Genomic DNA, 16528 nt, shown 5'->3' with positions numbered 1-16528 from the left:
TTTGTTTCCTGTCAGCCAACCAATTTTCAATCCATGTCAGTATCTTGCTCCTAATACCATGTGCCCTAATTTTGCTCACTAACCTCCTATGTAGGACTTTATCAAACGCTTTCTGAAAGTCCAGGTACACTACATCTACTGGATCTCCCTCATCCATCTTCAGAGTTACATCCTCAAAAAATTCCAGAAGATTAGTCAAGCATGATTTCCCCTTCATAAATCCATGCTGACTCTGACCTATCCTGTTACTATTATCCAGATGTGTCGTAATTTCATCCTTTATAATAGACTCCAGCATCTTTCCCACCACTGAGGTCAGACTAACTGGTCTGTAATAGCCTGCTTTCTCTCTCCCACCTTTCTTAAAAAGTGGTATAACATTAGCCACCGTCCAATCCGCAGGAACTGATTCCAAATCTATCGAACTCTGGAAAATAATCACCAACGGGTCCACGATTTCTCGAGCCACCTCCTTCAGTACCCTGGGATGTAGACCATCAGGCCCCGGGGACTTATCAACCTTCGGGCCTAACAGTCTCTCCAACACCAATTCCTGGCAAATATAAATTCCCTTCAGTTCAGGTCCTTCAGCCACTGTTACCTCAGGGAGATTGCTTGTGTCTTCCCCAGTGAACACAGATCTGAAATACCGATTCAATTCTTCTGCCATTTCTTTGTTCCCCGTAATATATTCCCCTGTTTCTGTCTTCAAGGGCCCAATTTTAGTCTTAACCATGTTAAATCAATAACTCATTGCACTGGAAATTATGACTTTAGTGTGCTGAATGATTCAATGCAGAGACTTTGACATTTTATTCAGGTTTTCGTATTAAGGTCTTTCGGTCTGCTGGTTATAAATGTCCTAAATTGAGGAGAGGGGTATGCTTTATGAAGAGAGACCGAGAGGTTTAGGCCCAAACTCGCTCGAGTTCAGAAGAAAGAGAGGAAATCTAATAGAGGTATTTAAGATACATAAGGGGGCTGATAAAGTACATGTAGTGAGGATGTTTCCAAAGGGGGCAGTTTAGAATGGGAGGTCATAGTTTTAGGAAAAGTGGCAGTCGATTTAAAACAGCGCTGAGGAGGAATTACTGTCAAAAATCAGTGGAATTCACTCCACAGGAGTGTGGTGGATGCTGGGATATGGAGTATATTTGAGGAGATAGAGACAGACAGATATTTAATTAGTAATTGGGTGAAGGTTATGGAGAACAGACAAGAAAGTGGAGTTGAGGCCAAAATGAGATGAGCCACGATTGTGTTAAATGGTGCAGCAGGGTCGAGGGGCTGAATGGCTCCAGTATGTGAAGGTGAAGGGACGACCAGATTGTAGCATGCTATGGTAATTTAAAGATTGAATTTGAAAAGCTGTTGAGAACTCTCCAGATTCGTATGTCAGGAAGTGGAACATGCCAATCGGTCGATGACCATGCTTAATATCATTTACTGCCCCTTATTACACTGCTATCCATGGAAACCAAGCCCCCCCATTCCAAAAGTGGACTCATTTCAGAGTTGAGCCAACAAAAGAAAGTTATTCTGCAGTCAACCATTCCAAATCGGATCTAGTATAACGCAGACAGAAATACAGAACCACAGCAATAGGCTCCTCAGTTCTTTCAGCCCATTCAATACGATGATGGCTCATCCTCCATCTCAAAGCCGTAATACCACTCTCTCCTCCCATACCCCTTGATGCCTCTTGGGGTTAGAATTTTATTCACTCATCATTGATGTTTCAGCCCCTCCCAACCAGTCATTTCTCCTCTTATGATCCATAGACAATAAGGAATAGGAACAGGAGTAGGCCATTCGGCCCTTCAAGCCTGCTCCAACTTTCAATGGGATCAACATTCCTCACCTCAACTTTCCTGTGTTTTCCCTATCAGCCTTGATTCTCCGACTGACCGAGAATCTATCTCAGCCTTAAATATACACAAGAACTCTAACCCATGGCTCTCTGTGGCAAGGAGTTCCAAAGACTCTCAACCCTCAGAGTGAAGAGATTCCTCCTCATCTCATGGACGTGCACAACACAGAAAGCTAGCCCTCGGGTTCAGCAGGTAATCAGGAAGGCGAATGGAATATTGGTCCTTATTCTAAGGGGTTTGGAGTAAAAGAGGAGGGAATTCTTATCTACTGCATCTTACCCACATCTTTACTACTTCAAGTTCAGCGGGTGGAGATAGAGTATGATTAATATCCAATGGGGTAAGTCATTGATCAACAAATTTGGAGGGACTATCTGCTAGCACCACCCAGGATTTAATAATGGTCCAGGATCATTATTAAAAGCAAAGATATTTCCTTCACTCAGGAATGTTCTCCCTCTCCTGGCCTCCCTCCCTCTCTTACCAAGTGTAGCAGGAGCTCAGAGACACCCTGACTGCCTTTGAAACACCTGGATTGGATGAACAGCAGTTTGCTCCAGATAATCATAGCTAAGACCAAAGCTGTAGTCTTCAGTTCTCATTGCAAACTTCATGCTCCCAATTCCATCCCCCTCTCTCTCCAATCACTTTCCCAGATGGAGTCAGACTGCCTCCAACTCACTGGCCTGTTCAGCCCTGAGCTAAGTATTTATCCAGAGATATTCTTTGTAATGAAGGTCAACCACTTCCACCTCTGATACATGGCTATATCTTGTGCTGCTCAAACCTTCATTCAGATCCAGTTGCCAATTGATATCACATTTGGAGCCTCATCCTTCAGCTCTAAGTACCCAAGATTATCCAAAACATTGTTGCTGATATTCCAGAATGCAAATGGCTATTCTCACCCCTCACTGTAGTTCTCACTAACCCACATGAGCTCACAATTGCCCCAAGGTTAGCACTGCAGAATCCTCACCTTCGTTTTAAACCTCTCATTCCACCTACCCTCCAACCCTGACTCCATCAACTCATTCCCCGCTCCTCAAACTCTACCTTCCTCTGATTTTGAGGTTCTCAACTTTGTTCCCTCATTAACCTTTTCAGCTGCATTGGCTACCTACAGGGAATTCCATGCTCAAACCCCTCCAGTACCCTTCCTTTATTTGCCTCTTTTAAATTTGCCATGTTGGATTTCCTCACTCCCTCCTTGCTGTGAGATTTGTTTTCAAAGATAAAAGTGTTGTCACTGTCGTCAAACAAATTCCTGAGCAGAGCGAAAGTGAGGACTGCAAATGCTGGAGATCAGAGACAAGATTAGAGTGGTGCTGGAAAAGCACAGCAGGTCAGGCAGCATCCATAAGACCAAAAGACATAGGAGTGGAAGTAAGGCCATTCGGCCCATCGAGTCCACTCCGCCATTCAATCGTGGCTGATGCGCATTTCAGCTCCACTTACCAGCGTTCTCCCCGTAGCCCTTAATTCCTCTAGACAACAAGAATCTATCAGTCTCGGCCTTGAAGACATTTATCGTCCCGGCTTCCACTGCACTCCGTGGCAATGAATTCCACAGGCTCACCACTCTCTGGCTGAAGAAATGTGTCCGCATTTCTGTTCTGAAATGACCCCCTCTAATTCTAAGGCTGTGTCCACGTGTCCTAGTCTCCTCGTTTAACTGAAACAATTTCCTAGCATCCACCTTTTCCAAGCCATGTATTATTTTGTACGTCTCTATTAAGTCTCCCCTTAATCTTCTAAACTCCAATGAATACAATCCCAGTATCCTCAGCTGTTCCTCATATGTTAGACCTGTCATTCCAGGGATCATCCGTGTGAATCTCCGCTGGACACGTTCCAGTGCCAGTATGTCCTTCCTGAGGTGTGGGGACCAAAACTGGACACAGTACTCCAAATGGGGCCTAACCAGAGCTTTATAAAGTCTTAGTAGTACATCTCTGCTTTTATATTCCAACCCTCTTGAGATAAGAGACAACATTGCATTCGCTTTCTTAATCACGGACTCAACCTGCATGTTTACCTTTAGAGAATCCTCGACTAGCACTCCCAGATCCCTTTGTGCTTTGGCTTTATTAATTTTCTCACGAGGAGCAGGAGAATCGATGTTTCGGGCAGGAGCCCTTCATCAGGAGTCCCAGGTTAACAAAGAATTGAAACGTAAAATCAAACCATCTCTCAATTTTCTCATTAGTGCAAAACCATAACAAAATATTGTTTCATAAAAGGATACAAAGGCTCCAAAAATGAAGAGTGCATTGAAGATGTGGTTCTGATAGGTGAACAGTGCAACACCCATGTAACAAAAGATGAAGTTTTCAGCCATGAAGTTCATAAACTCAAAGAGCTGCAAAATAAAAACATACACATTTGCTTGTTTTAACTTTAAGTTATTTCTCAGTAAAGCCAACGATTTTAAATAAAACAGGAAGAAACTCAGCAGATCTGGCAGCATCTGCGGAGAAAAACCCAGATGACATCTTTGAGTCCAGTGACCCTTTATGCTGCCAGATGCTGAGTTTCTCCAGATTTTCTGTTTTTGTTTTAGATTTTCAGAATTCATTGTATTTTGCTTCACACGAGTAACAAGTTTAGAAGCCACTTTTAAGAACACACAACGAACAACAAAGAATGCTACATCAGAGGAACAGGCCCTTCGCCCCTCCAAGTCTGTGCCAATCCAGATCCTCTATCTAAACCTGTTGCCTATTTTCCAAGGATATATACCCCTCTGCTCCCTGCCCATTCATGTATCTGTCTAGATCCATCTTAAATGACACTATCGTGCCCACCTCTACCATCTCCCCTGTCAATGCGTTCCAGGCACCCACAACCCGCTGTGTAAAGAACTTTCCAGTGAAATTTCCCTTAAACATTTCTCTTCTCACCTTGAACTCATGACTGCTAGTAATCGAGTCCCCCACTCTGGGAAAAAGCTTCTTGCTATCCATCCTGTCTATACCTCTCATGATTTTGTAGACCTCAATCAGGTTCCCCGGTCAACCTCTGTCTTTCTAATGAAAATAATCCTAATCGACTCAATCTCTCTTCACAGCTAGTCCCTCCATACCAGGCAACATCCTGGTGAATCTCCTCTGCACCCTCTCCAAAGCATCCACATTCTTCTGGTAATGAGGCGACCAGAACTGTACATAAATTTGTCCCCTTTAATTGGACCCACTCACTACTCTAATCAACATTCACAGGATGTAGAGGTCGCTGGCAAGATCAGTATTTATTGTTTGTCCTTAATTGCCCAGAGGGCAGTTCAGAGTCAACCACATTGCTGTGCGTCTGGAGTCACATGGAGGCCAGACAAGGTAACAATGGCAGCTTCCTTCCCTGAAGAACATTAGTGAACCAGATGGGTTTTTCAAATAATCAACAACAATTTCATAGCCATCATTAGACTCTTAATTCAAGATTTTTATTTAATTCAAATTCACCATCTGCCACAGCAAAGTTTGAACCCAAATCCCCAAAACAGGACCTCAATCCCTGAATTAACAGTCTCACAATAAAGCCACTAAGTTATCACCTCCTCGATTTTGACTATCATAATCCTTTTCTGAGAGAGAACAGAATGGTATTTTATTTTAAATTATTTTCCAGTCTCCCTTTCCACTGAATTTCAGAAGAATGAGGTGGGAATCTGACAGAAACATATAAAGTTCGAACAGGACTAGACACAGTAGACATATGATGGATATTCCTGATGACTGGGGAGTCCAGAACCGGGGTTTACAATTTGAGGATACAGGGTCGGCCATGTCAGACTGAGATGAGGAGAAATTTCTTCACCCAGAGAGTGGGGAGCCTGTAGAACTCTGTCACAGAAAGCAGTTGAGGGTGTCACAATGCTGGTCTTTTTACAAGGTTACTATGCCTTTGAGTGTTTTTTCAGCGAGGGGATAATTGGCCAGGCTCCAACTAGGCTGGGTTTGAAAGGTTTATTGGGGCCCTTTTTGGAGCTAGCCTTCATTTAGATTAGAGTTTTTGATTCAGTTCAGTAGCAGTGTGTGTGAAGGATGGCTGCAGGGATAAGTCCAGCCAGGAACTCTCTCTCTCTCTAACTTCAAGTCTGTAAGCCATGGTTTGTTCCATTTATACTCTTTGTGCTAAGGGGTGCATTTATTGGGGCTGTTGCATGTATTTTCACAATAGCATCATTAAGTCAGGATAGTCCGTCAGGTTTTTGGTTTGGAGAAATTATCTGGTATTCTATTTTCTGCTCTTTGTGTTTCATTCCACAATTTTGTAAAAAAAAGTTCTGTTTGTTTAAAACTTGGCAGTTGGATCAGCTAATTCACTCCAGGAATATCCAGGATACAGTTACATAAAACAAATTGCAAAGTTACGGTCTGGACTACCTGCTTAAAAATGTTTTGAGGGGTCGGGCCTGGTCCATAACGGGCAAAACACTGAATGTTTTCAAGAAGGAGTTGGTAAAAGTTCTTCAAGGGATCAAAAGATATGGAGAGAAAGCCAGAACAGGTCACTGAGTTGGACTGTCAGTCATGGTCATCGCGAATGGCATTGGGTCATGGGTGACAAGTTCCAACTGAGAAAGTTGAGCACACAAGTCTAGCCTGTACCAGACTGAGTAAGTCCTGCAGTACTGAAGCTGCTAAACCAAGCCCGGTCTGTCTCTCAGGAGTTGGAAAAGGTCCCTATGAAATTACTTCCATAAGACCAGAAGTAAACCATTCAGCCCATCAGGCCTATTCCACCATTCAATGAGATCATGGCTCTTTTGATAATCATAGACTCATAGAATTCCTACAGTGTTGAAGACCATTCAGCGCATCAAGTCTGCACTGACCCCCCGAAGAGCATCCCACCTAGACCCACCCCCCCCCCCCCCTTCCTATCCCTGTAACACTGCATATCCCACGGCCAATCTACCTAACCTGCACATCTTTGGACTGTGGGAGGAAACCGGAGCAGACAGACACAGAGAGGCAAACTCCCACAGACAGCGCCCATTCCACCCACGGGCAACTATGAGGCAGCAATGATCTACTGTGCCACCGTAGAATCCTTGAACTCTAGAGTCCTGTCTTTCCTCCATCAGCCCCGATTCCTCTACTGATTAGCTTTGAACACAGAGTAAATCCTCCGTATCCATGAAATGGGAATTCACGTCTCTGTGCCAAAAACTACGTAACAACGAAGTTCAACATCTGCACGAGAAGCTCAAGCATCCGTGACTTTTAACCTATTTTTAAATGAGTTCTGCACTTGCAAAATTGTTCATTCGCGTGGGTTCTTTGGAACAGAACCTTTGCAGATACAGAGGAATGACTATATTAGTGACCCCGCCCTCTGCAGTAAAACACCGCCCAGATTCACTATCCTCAGAAAAGAAATTCCTCCTCATCCCTGTCAAAATTATGCAGCCCCTTATTCGGAAATGATGCCCTCTGGTCCTAAATTCTCCTGCAAAGGGAAACAACCTTTCCACATCTAGATTCCCTACAGTGTGGAAACAGACCCTTCGGCCCAACAAGGGGGGGGAGGGGACAGGACCCAACGCTCAGAGAGAGTCAGTGATTGTGGCGGGGGTGAGGGGAGAGGGGGGTTTCGAAAGGAGAGGGCCTGATCAAGCCTCGCTGCAAAAAGAAAAAAAAAGGGTCGGCACGGTGGCACAGTGGTTAGCACTGCTGCCTCACAGAGCCAGAGACCCGGGTTCAATTCCCATCTCAGGCGACTGTCTGTATGGAGTTTGCACATTCTCCCCATGTCTGCGTGGGTTTCCTCCGGGTGCCCCGATTTCTTCCCAAATCCAAAAATGTGCAGGTTAGGTGAAATGGCCACGCTAAATTGCCCGTAGTGTTAGGTGGAGGGGTAAATTTAGGGGAATGGGTCTGGGTGGGTTGCTCTTCAGAGGGTCAGTGTGAATTTGTTGGGCCAAAGGACCTGTTTCCACACTGTAAGTAATCTAATCTAAAAACACTCTGAAGAGTAACTCACCCAGACTCATTTACCTTGGACTAATACATTTAACACTATGGGCGATTTAGCATGGCTTATTCACCTAACCTGCACATTTTTGGATTGTGGGAGGAAACCAGAGCACCTGAAGGTTTCCTTGCAGACACGGCGAGAATGTGCAAACTGCACACAGACAGTCACCCGAGGTTGGAATTGAACCTGGGACCCTGCTGCTGTGAGGCAGCAGTGCTAACCACTGAGCCACCGTGCTTGCCCGAATCTACCCTATTAAAAAAAAGAATCTTGTCTGTTTCAATAAGATCATCCTTTATTCTTCTAAATTTCAATGAGTCCAGGCCCTCAACCTCTCCTCAAAAGAGAGTCCCTCTATAACCAGGATCAGCCAACTGAACCTTTTTTGGACTGCCTCCAGTGTGAGAATATCTTTCTTAGATAAAGCACCCAAAATTATTCACAGTATCCTAGCTGTGCTCTGACTGGTATCTTGTAATATTTTCAGCAAAGCTTCTGTACTTTTAAACTCCATTTCTTCTGTAATAAAGATGTGGAGGTGCTGGTGGTGGACTGGAGTGGACAAAGTTAAAAATCACATAACACCAGGTTATAGTCCAACAGGTTTATTTGGAAACACCATTTTGTTCAAAATATTATTTTAATTGCATGACATTGTGAACTTCTGCTATAATTCTGTGTCTTATGATCCTGCCCTACTAGTTATCTGAAGGAGCAGCGCTGAAAGCTAGTGCTTCCAAATAAACCTGCTGGACTACAACCTGGTGTTGTGTGATTTTTAATTCTGTAAAGACTAACATTTCAATTGCCTTCCCTTTCCCTCGCTGAACTTGGATGTTAGCTATTTATGATCCATGAACAACAACTCCAATATCCCTCTGTTTTGTAGATTTCTGCAGTCTTTCTCCATTCAAATAATATTGTGCTCCTCTATTCTTGCAGCCAAAGTACAAACTTAGATTTTACAACATAATACTCCACTTCGAAGATAAATTGAGGAGATGCCATGGTGTGCTGGCTAATATTTCTCTCTCAATCAATTTTACTAAAAGAATGTCTCAGGTTCCCTTATTTTGGATCCTGTCTGCTTTGTTACACAGACAGTTTAATTGATAACTGAAAGGATCATTAGCATTACCTGAAGAAAATGCTAAGCTGAAAAACATAATTTAACCTCTTATGAACTCTTTAATGAACAGATTTTGTTTTCATTTGTAGTGCCAGATTAGCTTTATTTCTATGAATTCCTCACAGATAAATAAATTTGACTTAAGATGTGATCAGGGGGTGTGAAAGGGACATATAATTGAAAGTCTTACTTACTTCCGAAGTAGATTAGAGCTGTACTAATTGGCTGCGAAGTGTGATACTTTCCAATTTCTGAGTCAGGAGATGTATTGGGGATGCTGCATGAATTTCAAACTACAATTCCAAATGTTAAATAAGATAATTCAAGCCATTCTTCCAGAGTTTGATAGGTCTAGCCCATTGATGTGTGCTTAGTGACATTTAACCGGCACTTACACAGCTTGATAAAACCATGTTGTGATAACAAGAAACTTGGAGAAAGTTGAGTGAATAAGTATCTGCTAAAGTCAATGTAACAGCCTCATGCAACCAGTTTCTCGTATCCTGAAAGTGCACGTTGGTTAGACACTGACAAAGGATTTTAAAAATTTGGTACTTTAATCAAGTGCTGATTGCAGTCCTTAAAAAGACTTTGGACAGTTGAAAATGCAACGCACTATCACTCATGGCTGTTCGCAAAAAAATAAAGAATGCTCTCTGATGTATCTCACTGAGATTCAGGTGATGTCAGAAAGAGAAACTCAAACACATCTGAAATCGAAGATGCATTATTGTCTTCAAATTCAGTGAGAGTATCAACTTCTATTGATGACACAAAAAAAGTACAGATTTTCCTGCCAATGATTTGCCAAAGTTCTATCAGCATTAAAATGTGAAGATACCAAACGACAAAGGACAAAAGGAATATTGACTGGTTTGACACGGTACTTTGAGGAACATCGATTTTCACAATGTAGAACTTGAATGAGTATTAGACTTGTGAAGTCTGGATTTTGATTTTAATCCAGTCATTTTTGACCACAATTTACAAGCAAGTGTAGTTCCTTTGTTTGCGATGAACATGCATTGAAACCATTATGAGTCAAGACAAGAAAGGTGCCCTTTGAATATTATTCAGTACAATTAAGCTCCTCACAGAGCACTGACATATCGAACCGGTTGAGAAAGGAGTGTTTGCTGGACTCAATAGCAATCACAATGCATGCAAGAGCTTGTGACAGATTCAGCGTCCTCTCTCTATTCAGGGGAAAAAAAGCATTTGCATCTTCACACAAGCCGTCTCACAGATGTCACTTTGTGCACCTACACAGGAGCGATCTAAATTATGCAAGTGACCTTTACTGTGAAACTCCAAGTGGCAGGCTCATTAAAACCAGAACCTGTACATTAAAGGAGAACTGCTACAATCAGTGGCCAGTGAATGTGTTCTTAAAATATCACATATTTCTAAAGCTGCTCCTAAAGGTTAGAAAGAACAGTTTCTTTCCTGCTTCGATACATCTGGTCCTTTCTGTGACAGAATCCAAATGTTCAGTCAATCACACTTTTTGCTTTGGATATTCAACTGTTAGTTTATTTTCCGGTTGCTAATCATTCTTTTCTCATTCATGTAAAGCTTAACTTTGAGGGTGGCATGGTGGCTCAGTGGTTGGCACTGCTGCCTCACAGTGCTAGGGACCCATGTTCGATTCCAGCCTTGGGCGACTGTCTGTGTGGAGTTTGCACATCGTCCCCGTGTCTGCGTGGGTTTCCTCCGGTTGCTTTGGATTCCTCCCCCAATCCAAAGATGTGCAGGTTAGGTAAATTGGCCATGCTAAATTGCCCATAGTGTTCAGGGATGTGTAGGTTAGGTGGATTAGCCATGGAAAATGAAGGGTTGAGGTGGGGGGTGGGAGTGGGTCTGGGTAAGATGCTCTTCAGAGGGTTGGTGTGGACTCAATGGGCCGAATGGCCTGCTTTCGCACCATAGGGATTCTGCTCTGTGAATTTTCTAAATACTCAATGATCTGGTTCCTTTTGCTATGGTTTCAGGTTCTGAAATACTTCACTGTATTGTTCTCTCATTCTGCCTCTCCTGCTGTTCCCAGACTCTGTACCCGAGGGGAGTGAACAACATTTACTCATTTCCTGGTTACAAACCGACTCCAAAAGGATTCTTCTTCATTCAATAAATTTCTGAATTTTAAGACTAGGTTGAAGAAAGAAACATGCTGGTGAATTTTTCCATTTTGCACTCATCAGGATGGATGCAAGAATATCAAATTTCAAAGGGGTTAACAATGCCAGAAGCTGCGTGTATTCATGTCCTCTGTAGGCAAATGGGACTTCTTTTTGAATTCGTCAAAAATTATATGAAATTGTATTTTCCATGACAACATGATGACCAATCAGATTTGACTTGCCAACCAATTAGTGTCCTATCCGCTCACAATATAAATTGCTACTCCCTTTGAAATTTGGCATTCTTGCACCTGTCCTGGAGTGCAAGATGAAAAACTTCAACAGCATGGTTTCGTTTTTCGTGAATACAAACTTCTTTACTACTTACAATTGTTCTTGAATTTTGTGCAAAGTCTTTAGAATTAAGGCTGAGTGGTGACCTTACAGAGGTTTATAAAATCATGAGGGGATAAATAGACAAGGTCTTTTCCCTGGGGTGGGGGAGTCCAGAACTGGAGGGCATAGGTTTAGGGTGAGAGGGGAATAATTTAATTGAGACCTTTGGGGCAACTTTTTCATGCAGATGGTGGTGCGTGTATGGAGTGTGCTGCCAGAGGAAGTGGTGGAGGCTGATACAATTACAACATTTAAAAGGCATCTGGATGGGTATATGAATGGGAGGGGTTTGGAGGGATATGGGCCAAGTGCTTGCAAATGGGACTAGATTAGGTTAGGATATCTGGTTGGCATGGATGAGTTGGAGTGAAGGATATGTTTCCATGCTGTACATCTCTATGACTTTATGACTCTAATTGCTTAATCTCATCTAAATAATAAGAATCATATGTTGGCCCCAATGTCATTGGCTGTAGCTAGGGAGCAGGCTGGTGTGGGAGAGACAGATGAGGATTGATGGAACAGGTTGCAATATTAGCTGCTGATCGACATGCAGTTTCCTTGCCTGAGAACATCTATGTGTGAAACGCAGACCAGAAGAGGGTTAAATATGGCTGTGACGTCCTTGATGGTGAAGGAACTTAGTGACCTCTCACAAATCGCTGGGGCTTTTATGCACCATTAGTAGCCTGTGCCATGGATTCACAGTTTAGAATTGAGGCTGACGGGGTGACCTTTTCGAGGTTTATAAAATCATGAGGGGATAAATAGACAAGGTCTTTTCCCTGGGGTAGGAGAGTCCAGAACTAGACGGCATAGGTTTAGGGTGAGTTGGGAATAATTTAAAAGGGACCTAAGGGGTGCAGCAAATTCTGGCTTTTATCATACCATATGCTGCCTGGGACACGAGACTTGGGCTGGGAGGGGAGAGGAACGATGCAACAGTGAGTTTGGAAAAAGACAACTCTTAAAAGGTAATCGGAGAATGAATTCAGATTTTTAAAAACCTCAGGGTTATCTTCTTGGCAGAATTTGCACATTTTTGTTTGTTTGTGGCTGAATCACAACAGTTGGTATTCAAGCACTGGACTACCAAGTTAAGACATGGACGTCTTGTCAAAGGTACGCACATCTGCTGAACAACTAAAGATGGGCAAACAAGCAAACAGTTGTTTTGAATTGTTGGAAGTGTAATGACTACAGTAAGTTTGGTTCTGGATGAAACCTCAAGGTGTAGGAAGTAAATTCTAAAATTCAGTTAAGAGTGACTGTTGAATCAGGGATGTAGTTCATTTGCAGTTTTTGTTTCCAATGCTCAAATGATAAAAGTTGTGAAGGGCCCTTCAAAACAAAGGCTAAAGCTTAAAACTTAGAAAATTGCTGATGATACACAAAGCTAAGTGGGAACGTAAGCTGTGAGGAAACTGCAAAGAGATGGAGACAGTTAAGAGAGTCCTGATGATGGATCCTGCCCATAACATCGACTCCTCTGATGCTCTCTGACCTGCTGTGCGTTTTCCAGCTCCACACTTTATCCACTCTGACTTTCCAGCACTATCTCCAAGAGAGTAAGCAACCAGGTGACAGATGGAGTGTAATGCAGCAAAATATTATCAACTTTAAAAGTTAGAAGAGAGAAGCAACATTTTATAGAAAAGAATGTTGATATTCAGGGTCTGGGTGCATTCACTGAGAAACACAAGACAGTTGGCATGAAAGCCATCAGGAGCGCCTATGGCGGATTGACCTCCAATACAAGGGAATAACCCGAGTTTAAGAATAAGAAAGCCTGGCTACAGTCATGCAGGGCTTTAGTGATACCATACCTGGAATATAATGTTCAGTTCTTGGTCTCCATATTTAGACAAAGATACCAAAGATACACTTAAGTTGGGTGGGGGAGTGATACAGTTAGCTAAGTGGCGAGATGGTTCATGTGCAAATCAGGTTGCAAACAACCAATTTTCATTCTGGTTGAGGTAGCCTTGAGGTAAGTCTCCTTGTGGTAAATAAAAGCATAGCACAGTTACATGGTTATGTCACTAATCACCACGGACCTGCCTCTAGGAAGAGAATAAATATACTTGCATCGGAGGCAAAAAGTTCACCACATTGCTTCCTGGGGTGACCAAGGTTGCCCAGTGATGAAAGACTGAGTAAATTGGTCCCTATTCTCTGCTTTTAGAAGAATGGGAGGAGATCTCATGAAACGTATCATATTCTGAAGGGGCTTAAGCTGACATGTGTGGGCAGAATCTCAGGATAACGGCTGAATCATTGAGGTCTGAGATGAGGAGAAATTTCTTTGCCCAAAGGATTCTAAATCTTTGGAATTTTCTATCCCGGGGGTGGTTGGTGCTCTAAGATTGAATACATTTGAGACTGAGATCGACAGAGATTTGGTCTCTCAGGGTGGGAGTTTGGAGTTGAAACCGAAGATAGCTATCAGTGCATTGAATGGTGGATCAGGCAAAATGGGCTGTATGACATACTCCTGCTGCAACCTTTTATATTCTTGCGTGAAAGTTTGTCAGTTGCCTCTATGACTACTTCACAACTCATTCAATGCTCAGGTTTCCCGCATGTAGCAGATGCAAAATGTTTTGTGCATCGATGGTTGTCATAAAGTGCTGTTGTAAAAGGACAGCAGGCTCATTCATAATTTTGGTCCTCGTAAGTCTCGCCGTTTTCTTGTTTTCAATTGATTCCACAAACCTAAAAAGGTGAAAGCAGCAACTTGCCTTGCTGACTCAAAACAGCCAAGACTTGTAACTCCTCAAAATAATAACACCACACAGTTTTATTGACTGCAAAGCAGCTTACCTCGAAATGTCAGGTGAACATAGGAACAAGAACAGGATGTTTGGCCCTTTGAGCTTGTTACAATTTGAGATAGTTGCAAATGCAGCATGCCTGATGGTACTTGTATTATTACTTTTAGAGATAACTGGACCCTTCTTTCGACTTCTAATGACTTTATGCCCAGGAGCAGTTCCTCTCCCCATCATTATAACACTAACGTCAGTACTCATGACAAAACAGATCAGTGCATGCACAACAGACGTGTTTCTGGCTTGGCCTTTCCTGCCTGCATCAACTAGGTTTTGGAGTTAATTTGGAAAGTTCGGAACGGTAGCAGTTTCTATTCACTGGTGACATCAATTCAAGGGATACAGTTCAGTGATTCTTAACTTCTTGCATAGCTCTTGCAACCCAGGCCACCAGAAATTAGGGACACTAGGCTGCTCAAAATACATTTTCTTTTTGTATACAGGCACTTGTAGGGTGCCAGTCAGTTGCAATCTAGAGAGTAATTCAGCAAAGAATTCTTATGATATCTTGAACCATGACAACAGATTCCTCATATTGAATTAAAAAGCAAAATACAGTGGAGGCTGGAAATCAGAAACAGGCACAAAGAATGCTGGAGAAACTCAGAACCTCTGAAGAAGAATCATATCGAATCTGAAACTTTAACTCTGTTTCTCTCTTCACGGATGCTGCCAGACCTACTGAGTTCCTCCAGAATTCTCTGTTTGCCTCATATTAAGTTACTGCTTGAATTACTTGGCCAGCTATGTGTTTTCTTTCACAATATATAGTTCATGGACTATTTAAAAAAAAAAACAATTTCTAAAATAACTATTTTATCTTAGTACAGAAGAGGGACAAGGTTAACCAACACACACATTTTTAAGTTCTGATCTCCAGCATCTGCAGTCCTCACTTTCTCCAAGGTTAACCAAAGACAATAATGAGATAATGGCGATTGTTTTCATGAAGGAATTATATTTAGTTCTTTTGGGTAAAGGGATGAAAGGGAATGGGTAGAAAGTAGGAACAGGGGACTGAGTTGAATGAACTGCCATGATCATGTTGAACGGTGGAGCATTCTCGAAGGGCTGAATGGCCTATTTGTGCTCCTATTTCCTGTTACTAAGTGCATGAAAGCTTATTCTCATTGAAGTATTTAAGAGGAGGAAGGGCACTTCCTTTTGGAGGGGGGTCCGGAGGGGGTAGAGGTCCCATTTGCTGAAAGCTGCCAATCTTTATTGGACTCTGCAATGCCACTGGAGAGGTGGTGCGGTTACTTCACTCACCCAGAAACAGGAGGGTGATCGGCGGAGGAAGAGTATGGCGAGGGATGTCACATCGGGAGGTGTGGCAAGGCTTGCTCTCAGCAGCCCTCCCCATTCCCTACCCCGTTTCTTAGGCAGGTACTAAATGAGCTTACTAGCCAGGCTTCCAGCAAGGGGACAGGCTCACACACTGCTGAGTGAGTGCCAATGGCAATGGACTGACGTCCTTACATGAGCATTCATTTCCAATTTCAGTGCCTCAGTTGCAGCAGGACGGCACGGTGGCACAGTGGTTAGCACTGCTGCCTCACACCGCCAGAGACCTGGGTTCAATCCCCGCCTCAGGCGACCGACTGTGTGGAGTTTGCACATTCTCCCCGTGTCTGCGTGAGTTTCCTCCGGGTGCTCCGGTTTCCTCCCACAGTCCAAAAATGTGCAGGTCAGGTGAATTGGCCATGCTAAATTGCCCGTAGTTTTAGATGTAGAGGAATGGGTCTGGGTGGGTTGCTCTTCAGAGGGTCGGTGTGGACTCGTTGGGCCGAAGGGCCTGTTTCCACACTGTAGTAATCTAATCTAAGTAACTTGAACTGGGGTGCCGTTGTTATTCCTTGACTGTGTTTTATTGGTGTTAAATCCAACAACGATGCATCAAAACCCAGCTCCAATTTGACAACATCCATATAAGTAAACACCAATAGTGGCTACTTTCCCCATTCCTGCATCCTCTTGAATATCCACATCTATAGAGCTCCACATACAGTCATAGCGATGTACAGCACAGAAACCCACCCTTCGGTCCAACTTGTCCATCCAACCAGATATTCCAACCCAATCTTGTCCCATTTGCCAGCATTTGGCCCATATCCCTCTAAACCCTTCCTATTCATATGTCTAGATTAGAGTGGTGCTGGAAAAGCACAGCAGGTCAGGCAGCATCTGAGGAGCAGGAAA

The 16528-nt window shown here is 43.1% G+C and overlaps 1 protein-coding gene across 1 annotated transcript in view; it reads right to left on the bottom strand.

Moving 5' to 3' along the window:
- The window catches only part of LOC122555670 (sodium/hydrogen exchanger 9-like), a 451890-nt gene that overhangs the window by 215689 nt on the left and 219673 nt on the right, over nucleotides 1–16528 (bottom strand). Inside the window, exon 10 of the mRNA XM_043701665.1 lies at nucleotides 4120–4233. Within this exon, the coding sequence (XP_043557600.1) occupies nucleotides 4120–4233 (114 nt within the window). The remainder of the gene's footprint in view (nucleotides 1–4119; nucleotides 4234–16528) is intronic.

Source organism: Chiloscyllium plagiosum, chromosome 13 (assembly GCF_004010195.1).
Source record: "Chiloscyllium plagiosum isolate BGI_BamShark_2017 chromosome 13, ASM401019v2, whole genome shotgun sequence".
Lineage (NCBI taxonomy): Eukaryota > Metazoa > Chordata > Chondrichthyes > Orectolobiformes > Hemiscylliidae > Chiloscyllium > Chiloscyllium plagiosum.
The sequence above is the reverse complement of the archived record's forward strand: the minus strand, read 5'-3'. Positions and strand labels throughout refer to the sequence as shown.